Here is a 13,759-nt window from a genome sequence, read left to right as displayed (position 1 = left end):
AATCAGCAGGTCGCCATTGGACATTTTTTGTGCCTTGTAGCCAGCCCCAATGAGGTTCGATAGACATTTGGACACAAGAAATGGTGACATCTTTCTCATTGTTGTGTTCTCATTTTCCGAGTGCATCACGTGGAAGCGTGGAAAACATTCTTGCCTCTTTGAAAGAAAAAATTCAAAGGTGGTTGCCTCGGTGCGCCCCCTTTTAAGAGAGCGATTCATGGAAAAGGGATTAGAAGATGCCATACAACAAGTATGTGTTCGGTGGCAAGGCCGGTCGCCCACCACCGAGCCCAACAAGGGAACGTGGCTTTTTCAGCACACGCTAACCGTACCTTGCCACTATAACCCTATGCTTGAAATCAGGAGTGACGTCTTTGCACAGGGTTAACCCTCGCCGCCTGGAGAAAAAACGGAGAAATAAGGAAGAGAGAAGATGACAGGACAGGGTTAGGAAAGACGATAGGAAAGCAAAAGAATGAAGAAGAGGACAGGAAAAGGCGACTGGCTGATTCCCCCCAGGTCGGGTCAGACTGGGGGCACCGTCTACGGGAAGCGGGGACCGAAGTGGTGTGTTGCCTCTGCCAGGGGGCCATGAAGGTCCAAAACAACCCTGGCTTTGGCTCAACCACCAGGATGCCCTTTTCCCCGGACACGGCAAAGCCACGCACAGCCGAGGGCGTGGGTGGGTCCAACCCACATGGGCTCGGGGTCCGCGGTGTCGCCACTACCGTCACCTTGAAACGCAAGGCGCCCCTGCGGGCATGGTGCAAAGTGTTGACAAGCACACTCGTGTCCCAGCACAACCACATTTAGCAACACAGACGGGGTGTTTTTGGGCCCCTTTGCTGTGACTGAGGCATTATCTGGCACTCCCATGGGTACAGACAATGCTGTAGGATTGAACTCGCATGTTGTCGCTTCGGTGGTTTTGGCTGCTTCTGCCAATGCACTTTTATTCCCAACATTGCTGATGTGCGAGTTCTGCGAATCGCTAACCTTTATACAGCACAGTGCAAGATAAGCGCAGAGCAGCACAGGCCTCCCTTTGACTCACTGCAGGCAAAAGTGCGTACCAGGGTTATGTCGGTTTGCGAAGTATGAGCACGCAGGTTGTCACTGAACTTTTTACCCGGAACACAGCCAGTATGTGCAGTGCAGGCCTTATGGTGTGGCAGTGCTCATTTCAAAGGCTATGTGGACAGGCGTGGCTGGCATTTTTCCCCCTACCAACTTGTATATGCCACAATGTGCAAAAGGTGCTAACACTGATATCTCCTCAGGGAGCCACTGCACGCGTCACACTTGCTTCAACGCACTTTCACAGATGACTATTGACATTTAATAGTAATTGCTCGCCAAACGTGATTTGTATTGGGTGCATTTTCCCCCAAAACATGATGCTCTAATCTTGTGTAGCTAAGGTGCTATGGAGGATTGTTATGGAGCACATACAGCAGCTGCATTTCAAGAGAAGTTCTTCAGTGCAGTTCTGCTTGCAAATTTCCTCTGCCCATTGTGTGGTCAGCCAATGTGTACAGTGTAGTGACTTGTAGCATGCTCCCTGTCGGACAGTTAGTACGCATATTTTTTTATTGGGGTGTATTCTTTGATTACGACAGGGACATGCACTTCATGCTCACAGTTGTGTTTCTTTTTATTGCACTGCATGTGCTCAGTCTCTTTGCTTTTTAGAATGTGCTTTTCGCATGTGTGCAGTTGAATATGGGTGAAGGTCTGTGTGCAGTGTACAGTAATAATGCTTGAAATGGTTTACTGGTCCCTGACCAAAGTCAAAATATACGAATGCCGTTTCAGGACCACTACGGCTCCCTTGTTCACACTGAAGCAACCGGCTGGACATCCCCGGGTCATGTAGCACTAAGCAGTGTTTTCAGTGACGCTGCATAGATAGGATCCAAAGTTCCATTGTGCCTGTTAGGCGTGTTGGACGCTGTCTGGATGATTAGTGACTCCAGGTTTCGATGGGTTGATACAATCTTTTCCGTTGTCATTACCTTTGTTTGGTTCCAGTTAATCTCATGGGCGGTTCCTTCGTATGCTTGCCGATTGCATTCGGTGATACTTTTTTTTTCTGTACGTCATTCTTGTGTTCTTTCAGGCGTCTCGTAAAGTCCTTCGTTTCGCCTATGTAAGTTGACGAACAGTTGGCGCAGGAAATTTCATAAACAACGCCCGGGAACTTTTTTTTGCGAGGCAGCTGGTCTTTCACGTTTACAAGTTGATTCCGTACCTTGCTCGTTGGGACGCGCACAATAGTGCCGCCGTGTTTGCGGAGTCCAAGCGCTTCGGTGATTCCTGGCGTATATGGGACGGAGCCCCCTTCATTTTCTTTCCTTTTTCTGCTTTCCTCAGCGGAAGGCTCATTGGTTAGTGCCAATCTTTTGCATGTATTCCTAATTAACGGAATTGGGTAGCCGTTTCTTTGCAGGTCAGTTTCGATTCTTTTCATCTCTTCGTTTAGAGCACTGTCATCGCGGCATATTCCTCTGGCACGGTTGGCTAGAGAAGCCACCACAGAGCGCTTGTGACTGGCTGGCTGCACTGAATTAAAATTCAGGTACCTTCCCGAGTGAGTAGGCTTCCGGTAGATGCCGAAAGTAAGGCCAGTTGGAGCGCGGGTTACCATGGCATCAAGGAACGGGAGGCAGCCGTCGGTCTCTTCCTCAACTTTCTCAAGAGTAAAACTAATTGACGGTTCAATGGCGTTGAGGTGGCCCAGAAAAGCACGCGTGTGCTTGTGGTCTATGTCACAGAAACAGTTGTTACCTCAGGAATATATTCGGCCGCAGTTGGAAGGTGGCCATAGCTTTGCTCCCGATGGCTGCCATAGCGATGTTCGCTGTTGTGACCGAAATGGCTACCCCATTGCCGTGCCAAAATTCTGCTTGTAGAAATTGCCGTTGTACGTAAAGTACGTGTTGGCGAAACAGAAACGCAAAAGCTGGCAAGGTTCCACGACGTTGACAGGCGTCCAATCTTGCCATGAATCATCATCGTCGAGGCGCTGTTTGCAGGTCTCCACCTGAGCCTTCAATTGTATAGAAGTCTGGTCTCCACTGCGAGGTCCATGGGTATGCTTGTAAAAGGTGGGCAGAAATCGAATGGCACCACCATGTCTGTGTCTTCAGGAACGAGTGCTTTTACCTTGTTGCTGAAATCGGATTAGTTCTTGATGCTTGTACCTGTCATGCCAACTAGTGGAACCAGAACGCCGCGAAGGTACTGTGACAGCGAGCACAAGGTAGATCTTCTGAAATCCACTGTTGGGCGCAAGGGAATTTCCTGGTTTTGGGCCTTTGGCAGTCCATATATCGCGGTTGCTGATCCGTTAGTTCATAGCAGCTGGTAATAAATCCAGTTTATAGAGGGGGGGAGGCCCCTGAAAACCTCTGCGAGCATTTTTTGGAGAGACGTCTGCACCTTAGGAGTAGGGTTCTTTGGCAGCCGGCAATATGTGGTTTCGTCTGGAAGCATGGCCTCCATTTTTTCCCTGTATAAAGACCGGTCAAGGATAACAGTAACATTACCCTTAGCTGCTGGTAGGATCCCTATACCCTTGTTATCCTGCAGACTTCGGATTGCCAAGCACTCATCTCTTCCAAGAGAGCGCCTTGATGATGGCTTCTTCATGCGAGACAACACGCCTATCACCTTGACCTGAAACTCGTCCTGGACGTCTCGTTCTAGGTGTCGCACTGCCCCTTCAACAGCACAGGCAACCCTCCGTGGGTCCGGTGCCTTCCCTTGGTTTACATTCAAGGCTCGGCTGACTAGCTTAGATTCCAGTGGGCTCATTTTGTTTCCGTGTTTCGAAGTTCGGCTTGGCCCTGCTGGCTGTTCCCTTTTCAGCAAGTAATGCCTGCGTCTTTTGGTTTGGGGACTTGTGCCTGGCCTCTCGTGAGTGCACCTCTTGGTGAGTAACGAATTGAACGTTCACAAAGAAGTCCGGAGCAATGCATCCCAGTTGTCGTTTGGCAAAAGACAGGTCGGTTTGCAGGTGCTTCGTTGCTAGCTTGCAGTCTTCAATCTGCACCTGAAGGAGGCGACGTTCAGCCTTAGCAACTACGTGCAGTCGAAAATGCGTTTTGGCTACATAATGCGGCGAAGTCCCGCCGGTCGCCTCAGTGTGAACAAGGGAGCTGTAGTGCTCCCGAAACGTCATTTGTATATTTGGCCAGTGACCAGTAAACTATTTCAAGGATGTTTCCTGGCCAGACGGTATGTCGTGAAAACCTTGACTGCCCGACGACATGGTTACACGAGCGTTCAGGAAGTGCTCCATCAGCAACGCGCCTGATGGCATGGAAAATGACAGTGCGAAGCAGTCATCTTCGGACGACTCTTGAGAGCTCGGACGAGTGACTTTGGCAGGCATAGTGAGTGGCAGTGACAGACGGGTGTCGAAAATAAATATAGACATTGTGAGTGCGCTTCTGTGCCAAATTGTTTTTTTTGTCAACTTTTCCCACCTCAAGGTAGGGGGTCGACCTATAATCCGGTTTATACGGTAACTTTCCCAAGAGCAGGTTGCCAAACCCCGATATGCATAGTTGCTGTGTTTCAAAAATAGAAAAAAATCTGCCAAACCGCTATGGAACACAAGAATAAGTCCTTAAGCAATGGGCAGTAGTCAGAACCGTGATTTAGGAAGCTTTATGGGACATTTTTCAGGACTTTTCGAGACTAGGTGGTCTCTGAAGGTTGGCACACAATATCTAGTTTCCCAATAAGTGCCCATGCAGAATGACACTCGTAAGCTGCAAAATTCACCCATAAAGCCGCTCTGGGACTCACGCGCCCCGCCCTCATAGAAGGCCACAGCGAGAAATGCGTTCTTGAAGGCCGGCAATGGCATGTGACGTCACACCATCCAACATGGCTACACCAAGGCTGAAACTCACGAAACCGTGTATTTATTTCAGCAGCGGAGCAATGGAAGTCTTTGGGCTTGTCGGTTCATATCACCAAAACAAAACATTGAACATTAGGCTAATTTCGCACGCATCTAATGTCACAGCAAAACCTGGTGGATGGCTTATCTCGCAAGTGTCGTGCTACAAGTGTATCCTTGAATTTCAGCGGTGTTGAGTGACCAAGCATTATGAAAATCAGCCAACGTGCTAGATGCTAGAAGCTTACACGATACACACACGTGGCAGTGATTGTGTGTGCGCCCCTTCGGTTGCCTTCTCTCAGAAGGAGGCAGTGTTTTAAACACTTTCAATTTCGAAAATAAGTGCTCAATGCAGAGTTCATTGAGCATCCTTGGCTTAAGGCAGTGAAATTGTCAAACTGTTATTGTGAGAATGAACAATGCCTATTTCTAGTCTATATATTTTTAAAATTCCTCTCTTTCAGCTGTTATCTAGGGGCAGCCTGTTCTTTCATATTGCAGGGAGGAGAATAAATACTTTGCTGGTAGCCTGTGCTTGTGTGTGTAGCCTTTTTTGTGTCCTGTCTGGGACATTTTTGTTTTGGTGATACGAATCAACACAGGCTTCCATTGCTTCACTTGATTTCTTATACATTGGCCGTCTTTTCCCTTGCTTCTTTCTGAATTCTTCTGTGTGCCCTACTGTGCTCATGCTTGCTACCTGCTGTTCCCACCAGGGTGGAACAGGGTGCATGGGTTTGAGAGCAGTCCTGGGAGCAGGCAAAAGTGCCTTTTGTAGCAGGCACGGATGAGCCAGAAAGGCCTTTTGGAGGAGGCTTGGAGCAGCCAGAAAGGCCATATCGGGGAGATGTAACACTATTTCACAACATTATAGTGCCTCCCTCATCTCCCTGCAGGCAGCTGCACCAGCCCCCTGCCAATCCTGTCGGAGGGTGAGTGAACCACGCAGTAGCACAGCCAAGACAAGCCTTCTCGGGTGAGCATCGGGCGAAACGTCATGGGAAATTGGCAAGGAGGATGCATAGAGGAGGAGACCACATTGAAATTATTTTTCTACTGAATAAATCTGCGTGAACACCCCAGAGTGGTCAAAACATGGCCTAGGGATCTCATACTTCAATATGCACAAGTAATCGCAAAATGTTTACAAATTACTTCAGTGTCCCTTTAAGTTAGTGAGGGAAAAGGACAACGCTCGTGCACTCCTACAGATCCCTCGAAGGTCTTCAATTACTTTTTCTGTTCATCGTTTGCGTCCTCGCATAAAAAAACACGTGTCAGCCACGATGCATTTGTCAAACAAAAAGGTGGCCAACAAATTCACATTCTTTATGGCGACGCCCAAACCATACGTACAGCCGCAGAAAACGATGACTCCTCACCATCACCCTCTGGGACATTTGGCGACCCAGCCAAGGCGTTATTTTTTTTTTTTGCCTTAACACATGCGAGGAGCGTGTCACTGGGTTCCACCTGGCGGAAATCATCCAAAGGGCCACAAAAAAGGTCTCCCTTCATTGCTTGGCTGGTGCCTGAGTTAAAGCAGCAACTGCTCAATGAACCCATATTCGTAAGTGCACTACGAAGAAACGAGGGAACACTGGCCAAGTGGTTAAGTGAAGTAATTCGTATGCAAGAACATGCACTCCTTGTTAGCCAATTGGCACAGAATAGTACTACACAGTGATCTCCCTACACCCCCCCTAGGGGGTGTGTTGACCCCCCCTAGTTTTTCTGGACACCCCCCTTCCCTTGAATCCCCAAATTTCACTATTGTCAGTCCTTGTATGGACCTTTTTCAGTATCGATCTGCGCAAGCGCGGGCTGCCCATCTGCTATTCCTGGCAGTAGCCTGAGAAATGGCCTGATAACTGGCGAGAAATTAAAAAAACTGAATACGGACCTTTCATGGTAAAAAATGAATTTCTCTAAATATGTTTTTTTCTTAGATGGAATACAAAGCACCGTCTCCCAGGTGTATATTGCCGCGAACAATGCATCGGGTTTGTTTATTTGTGTTTTGCTTTTACCGCCCGGCTGTGCCGGTCTGTGTTATCTCTGTGCCAAGGAAAGCACGTGTTCCATTCTTTCTTTCTGTGCCGCATGTGTTATCTGTTCTGATAGGGAGAGCATTCCGATCTAACGTGAACAGCCCGGAATAATCTTCTTGGATCTACAATGTTCTCGATGCGAATCGACGGTTCGAGAACCACGCGCGCCGAAAAATAAAAAAGCCGGCAGGGCAGACGCCGAGGTATTCGATTTGTGCGACGCTCGCCGATGCAAGTCACTTTGTTGACCGCTGCTTCGCCGCCTCTGTATTCTTTTGAGTTGTTAGGGGAGCACAATTTCGCTCTAATAAACTTGTTTCTCCTTCAAGACAACTGCATCGTCCTTTGCTTCGTGGCAATATATATATATATAGAATATAAAAAACGTACATCACGGAGATGAGCGTTTGGTCAACAGACGTCTATTATTTAACTAGTGGGATAAAAAAACAGCTTTTCTAGTTTATGAACCCCCCCCCCCCCCCCCCGAGCCATTGAGACACCCCCCCTTGATTCGATGCCTGGGGAAACCCCTGGTACTACACTTTCCTTGATTTAGAAAAGTTGATTTGTGGAGAAATGGGTTGAACTAAAAAGAAGAGAGCAAACTTTGCAGCCTTGCTGCTTTATACCACGGTGAAACCATCTCCACATTTTGAAAACTAAAAGGGTCATGCACTGTACAATGTTTTCCGTGTATTTCGCACATTGTGCCACACATTAATTAGCATAAATGCACGGGTATTGTTTAATTACAGCGCAGCTTTTTCAGCGGTATGCGCTGCCCCTTTCACGCACGCTGAATGATATTTCAGCTTGGAAAACAACCTCCAAATGAGTGTAGCTGGTTTCGTGACCACGACTGGCGTACAATGTCAAGCTCAAGGGGCCACACGCTCGCACGGCTCCGAGCAGTGCAACACGGGCCGTGCAACAGAGGCTCGGACAGGTTGCGGGTCTGCAGAAGCGACAAACGCCACGAGCGAAGGCAGACCGACCTTTTCAGGAGAAGCTGCAGTGCCCAGAGAGATGCTTCCGCAGATCCCCGACGGTCTTCACAGGCACACGCGACGCTTTGTCTGCGCGCGGTCAGGCCGCGACCTACCACAAAGACAACCGTGCGTAAGGCGTGAGCTACTTTTCTCATCTGCGCCTTCCCGCGAAGACCACTTTCACACACGGCTGATCGCCAGCATTAAAGTGGGGCTTACAATAACGCGACGCACAGCAGAAACACGAACTTTCACCCAACTAGCGCCGTTCCTTGCGCTGCAGTTATCAATTTTACCTGCCTTGGACGGCCGTCAGGGCCTGCGGCGCTGCAAGCGTATGCTACAGTGCCGCCACTCCGACGGTTACTTAAAGGCCAACTGCAACGAAATTTTCGGCTTCCGAAATGCACTATTTTCTGGTAGTATAACCTTAAAAGTTGCTACCTGCAAAATTTGAAGGCCCAATTGCGCTTCGCTGCATCGTAAGCGAAGATCAATAACGCTCTTTTCAAACCGAAACTGGAAATAAAAGGCGGCCATTATAGACGGCCGGAAGTGAGGTTACACTCAAGAATCGAGTGTGCGCAGCAGGTAAATTTTCCCACAGAAGACGGCGCGCATTCGATATGTTTCGGGTCGTTCCTCCATGGTTTCGGGTCGTCTGTTGCTTCAGACATTTAAAACATGCTTGAAAAAGGGTTGGGAAGTTCGTGCAAACATTATTACTTCGTTGCGAGCTGCTGAGACGCGCCTGTAGTCGTTCGGTAAAACGAAAACACAGGCATCGCGAGACGTCGTGGCGAAGCTGGGTGCACAAAAGGCCCAAAATGCAGTGTTGAGCGATAGATGGGCGCCGGAACAGCTAATGTACCGTGTGCCGATCTAACCATCCTGCGTTTGTCAGAGAGAAAAAAAAAAAAGCTACCATGGGAGGGAAGGGTAGGGTGTAAGGGAAGGAACGGCTGGAAACGCTGATTGGTTAGCAGAAATTAACACTCAAGAAAACAATCCGTCGGGTGCCCTATTCGCACGCTGCGTGGGAACAATTTTAATTTTTGTTCGCACGCCGCGTAGACAATTTTTATTTTTAGTTCGCACGCTGCGTGCCAACAAAACATAAAATCGTTCGCACGCCTTTGAGCCTTCGTCTGCTTCGCGACCAGCGCGGCTTGCGCTGTCCCTTTTGAATCACTCTGGTCTCTGTTGTCAAGCTGCCCGCATAGCATTGTCAAACTGCCCGCATAGCTGTTAGCTAATCTGTGTTAGTAAGTAGCTCAATAGTTTGTTAGTTGCAGCAATCAATTGGATAAACACGTTGGATCCGCGGGGCCACACGTCGAGTTGTTCTTGGTTGAATGCTTGAATTGTGTTTCGGCGAGTTCACTGTTGAAGCTGACTTATACCCGCCGTTTACTTTTTCTTTTTCGTAAATCCGGTAGGCATTCTGATGTTACTCCACCGGGAAAATCTCTACCCCTGTAGTTTTTCTGGGCTCTATATGCGACCGATGAGCAGTTCTCGGAGAACCATCGTGTTCAGCAGTGCTGCTCATTCAAATTAAGTGCTGCTCATTCAAATATGTATATTTCTAGGAATAGAGCGCTTGATACTTTGTGTGAGTACAGCAGGCACGTGCAAGATGCTGTGGTGAGAAAAAGCAGTGGTACATACTCATTTTACATTCTGCGAGTGTTTTGTTTACCATGTCTTTCAGAGACACGAAATGCAGGTTGGAAATTTTTGCATAACATGAACTTCTCAACGTTTTAAAGCCACAGTTAGGTAGGATTAAATAGAAGAAACTTTGGAATGTGAAAGATGTATCACGATTTTGTGGTTTTGGTGTCACCTTGCTGAATCCAAATATGTATTGTGTTGATAGGAAATATTTTAGTAATAGAGGTTAGAATTTGGCAGGTTGTTTTTGCCAAGGAAGCACCGCTGTCGTCTCATTGCGTTCAATATGGTAGAACCAACTGGAGGTAATGTATTTATGCACGACGGTTTGCGTGGCCGTTTATTCCAACGCTCGGGCCAAGGAAGAAGATCAAGCGGTGATGATGATTATTTACAAGTGATGATGATGCCGAGCCCATCGGGGCTAGCACTGATGATAGTGGGTGATTACTAAGAAGCGCCGGTAACATAACCCAGAGTACTGGGAGTGTAGTCACTGGGTCTCACATAATTTCCCCTCCGCGAGCGAAAGCGGCCTCCTGGCCGCTGGTCAGTCGGTGGTACGGCGGTTGAATGGCTTCAGGCGGGATACATGAACGATTTCAGTGCCACGGCGACGGCGGTCTGTAGGCGGAGTTACCGGCGTGATGCGATAATTGACAGGAGAAGTCTCTTGTAAGATTTGGTATGGGCCAAGAAAACGGTGGAGGAACTTCTCGCACAGTCCGGGGACGCGAACGGGTGTCCATAGCAACACTTCATCCCCGGAACAGAACCGCACAGAGCGATGCTTCACGTCGTAGCGGGTTTTCCGTTCATGCTGCCGAATTTCTGTTCGACGTCGCGCGAGGTCTCGACAGTGGGCGAGCCGCGAAACATACTGCTCATGCGATGGTGCATCAGAGGCAACAGGAGCGTAGAAAAAACTGGATTCAAAAGTAATCGATGGGGAGCGGCCAAAGACGAGAAAGAACGGGAAGTCTTCCGTGAGTACACGCGGCAAGCTCCTCTCTAATGATCTCTCGCAGGTTAGGTGTAGACGAGTAGGGACCGGTAGAAGAGACGTGCACAGAGGTGCGGCCGTCAAGTTCTTCCCGGATCAGTTCGCGTATTAGAGCTCGGAGGTCCTCATCGCAGCTGTTCCGGGCCATGGTACCCTGCTGGAGACGGAGCGACTGAAGGTCGTCCAGGCGTTGGCACGTTGTCCTCACATCCGAAACGGTAGTCGGATTCTGAAGGGCCAGGGCATTAAAGGCGAACTGGCCGATCCCTTTCAAGATGTGGCGCACGCGATCAGCCTCCGTCATGTCTTTGTTGACCTTTTGGCACAGGGCCACAACATCTTCAATGTACGACGTGTACGTCTCACAAGGATGTTGGAATCGTCCCTCCAGCTTCTTTTTCGCGATGGCTGAGCAGGCCGAGGAAGAGCCAAAAATCTGGCGCAGCTGCGTGGTGAAATCGTTTCAGTCATCAATGCGGTGCACATTGTTCCGGAACCACGTTTTGGCCACTTCGTCCAGGGACCACGAGACGTTTTCAAGCTTCGCGCGGTCGTCCCACCTGTTAAAGGCGCTGACGCGTTCGAAGGTATGAAGCCACTCGTCAACGTCCTCATTACGAAGGCCAGCGAACATCGGTGGATCCCGCTGGCGGCTGGTGACGAGGTACGGTGGGACAGTGGCTGAGCCCGCCCCACCGGTTCCGCTGCCGGTTCCACTGCCGGTACCGCTGCCGGTTCCGGTGGCACGTTCCGCTGTCATAGGCATGGCGTCTCGCAGCAAGCGACGACCCGAACGGAGCTCCAGGGGTGCACTCAGAGATGGAGGACGAGGGATCAAGACGCACGCTCCACCACTTGAGAGACGGCGGTTTGCGTGGCCGTTTATTCCAACGCTCGGGCCAAGGAAGAAGATCAAGCGGTGATGATAATTATTTACAAGTGATGATGATGCCGAGCCCGTCGGGGCTAGCACTGATGATAGTGGGTGATTACTAAGAAGTGCCGGTAACATAACCCAAAGTACTGGGAGTGTAGTCACTGGGTCTCACAATATCTACAAAGGGATAGGGGAACTCGTAAATCAGCAAGGGGGAGCGGACCTGCACACATTTGAGTGTAACCAGTGAAACCACATGGACAATAAATGGTATGTCTTTATCAGCAGAGAGCAAACAGGTTCGCGACGTGCATTTTCTTTTTCCGTCTTTGTTGAAATGTTTGAAATTGAGAGGGGCAGGCGCACAGTTAAGTTTGGTTTCGCTAGTGTTCTTACCTAATTTGCATGTATTGCAAGAGCCTGGGGCAGAATTTTGATGCAATATTGCACTACAGCGCATTTTTTTGTGCTACATGCACATTTGTGATGAGATGGTGAGGTAGGAAGTGCTGCAACAAATCCAGTGTAGTTACGACGTTAGGCCCCCGTGTTGTACCTGATGCTGCTGGTCGCACAACCTTCCATGTGTCTTGTAGGCGACACCATGGAAGGGCAGTGGCATGGCCTGCATAGGGTACCAGCAGCCAGATCTCATTGCGGTGTCCTACCCAATGTCTACACCTGTCATTAGCGGTTGACCCAACTACCACGTGTCTATCAAACCAGTGAAGATTTGGCCCTTGCTCAAGTTTCATATTTATGATGATTCTTCCTTGACGACGTTGGCCAGCTGTACTGCACTGTCACTACCTTGTCAACTAGGGACAACTGCATCGCCCGAACTCTTCCAAGTCTTACCTCCTTCTGCACCACAAAGGGTGCACCCAAATCTCAGACGGCTTCACCTTTCTATCGTTACATGCTTTTAGATATATAGCCCAATTACTTTTCTATTCCCCATTCCCAAGTTTGCACCTCGCACCTCCACAGTGCTTCTAAAAAACATTCAATTCTCAAGATTTTCTCTAATCGTAATTTTTTTGCATTATGATTTGAAAAGATGGGTTTCAGCTTGGAATTAACTTACAAATGTGAAGAAAAACTGTTATGAACGGCAGCTCTGCCTCAATACCTGCCGGACACCAAACAAAAAGGGAGCAATAGGTTTTCATTACTTATGCAGTTACCGAGTGCATTGCTTGCATTACTTATGCAAGCATTACCCAGTGCATCATCATGATCATTGTCGTTCTTGTCATTGTCTGAAGCCATTGTGCAGTCGCAGAGAAAGTCGGACTCGCTCTCGGAGACAAATTCGAGGTGTTAAGCAGACGTTGCTGCCCGATGTATTTCATAAAAGCTGCTTTTTCTAGAGACAATGCCACCACCATCATTCCTCATCTCATGTTTGACACTATTTTTGTTACATTTGCCAAACAGGTTTTTTTTTCCAAAGTTCTAAAGGGCCCTTGGTACTAGAACTGATTACTGACCGTAAAATCACCTTTGGTGCCGAGAAGCACAGCATTAGCCGCAACGAGTGAGGCTCGCGATGGCGGCGGCGGAGATGCCATGTGAAGAGGCAGCGGAGGACGCAGAATTGCCGCTAGTGTCGCGAGGAGGGTCCATTCTGGCTCCTTGACTCCGCTGCAGCATCCGGGTCACCAATGTCACGAACGCGACAAAGAGATGAGCTGAGACACGTACACGTCCGAATGCTAAGCCGTGCACCCAAACACTGGGGCCCCATTTTATTCCACGCTCGTGGCGTTCATGGCTGCTTGCGCACCGCCGCCACGTGGCCCAGACTCATTGGTTGTCACTCAGCCCCAGTGCCATAGCTGCTGGAGTGCTGCCTCACCATAATGTCTGTATATGTTAAAGATTTTCAACTAATTGTGCGCTGTGTTCCTGGCCATGCTGAGATTGCAGATCAAATGGCCGCCGGTGGTGTCCTTACAGATACAGTGGACATAACAACAATACCGTACATGCTCCTCAAGCCACACATAAGACAACACTTTCGCAGAACATGGCAAGCTGACTGGAGTACACAGACAAGTTACCCATAATGAAACCACACTTAGGACGACACACTACTGACTCACACAACAGAATCATCGAAGTTGTCCTAGCTAGATTACAGATGGGCCACACACATGCGACGCACTCTCATCTGCTCACTGGATCTCCAAAACTCTTCTGTAGCAGGTGTGGGGAGGGCCTATCCCTAATTCACATTCG

General features: G+C 49.0%; 3 protein-coding genes across 3 annotated transcripts in view; 2 read left to right on the top strand and 1 right to left on the bottom strand.

Moving 5' to 3' along the window:
- LOC144158240 (uncharacterized) overlaps positions 1 to 5,860 on the top strand; it is a 185,152-nt gene extending 179,292 nt beyond the window's left edge. Inside the window, exon 5 of the mRNA XM_077688974.1 lies at positions 5,812 to 5,860. Within this exon, the coding sequence (XP_077545100.1) occupies positions 5,812 to 5,851 (40 nt within the window). The 3' untranslated portion in view covers positions 5,852 to 5,860. The remainder of the gene's footprint in view (positions 1 to 5,811) is intronic.
- The window catches only part of LOC144158244 (uncharacterized), a gene marked incomplete in the record, with an annotated part of 583,448 nt that overhangs the window by 502,030 nt on the left and 67,659 nt on the right, over positions 1 to 13,759 (top strand).
- LOC144158241 (uncharacterized) overlaps positions 1 to 13,759 on the bottom strand; it is a 200,119-nt gene that overhangs the window by 141,501 nt on the left and 44,859 nt on the right. The gene's annotated exons all lie outside the window — the stretch shown is intronic.

This window comes from Haemaphysalis longicornis, unplaced genomic scaffold, assembly GCF_048455015.1.
Source record: "Haemaphysalis longicornis isolate Haplotype H1 unplaced genomic scaffold, Haemaphysalis longicornis Haplotype H1 scaffold_10, whole genome shotgun sequence".
Classification (NCBI taxonomy): Eukaryota; Metazoa; Arthropoda; class Arachnida; order Ixodida; family Ixodidae; genus Haemaphysalis; species Haemaphysalis longicornis.
The sequence above is the reverse complement of the archived record's forward strand: the minus strand, read 5'-3'. Positions and strand labels throughout refer to the sequence as shown.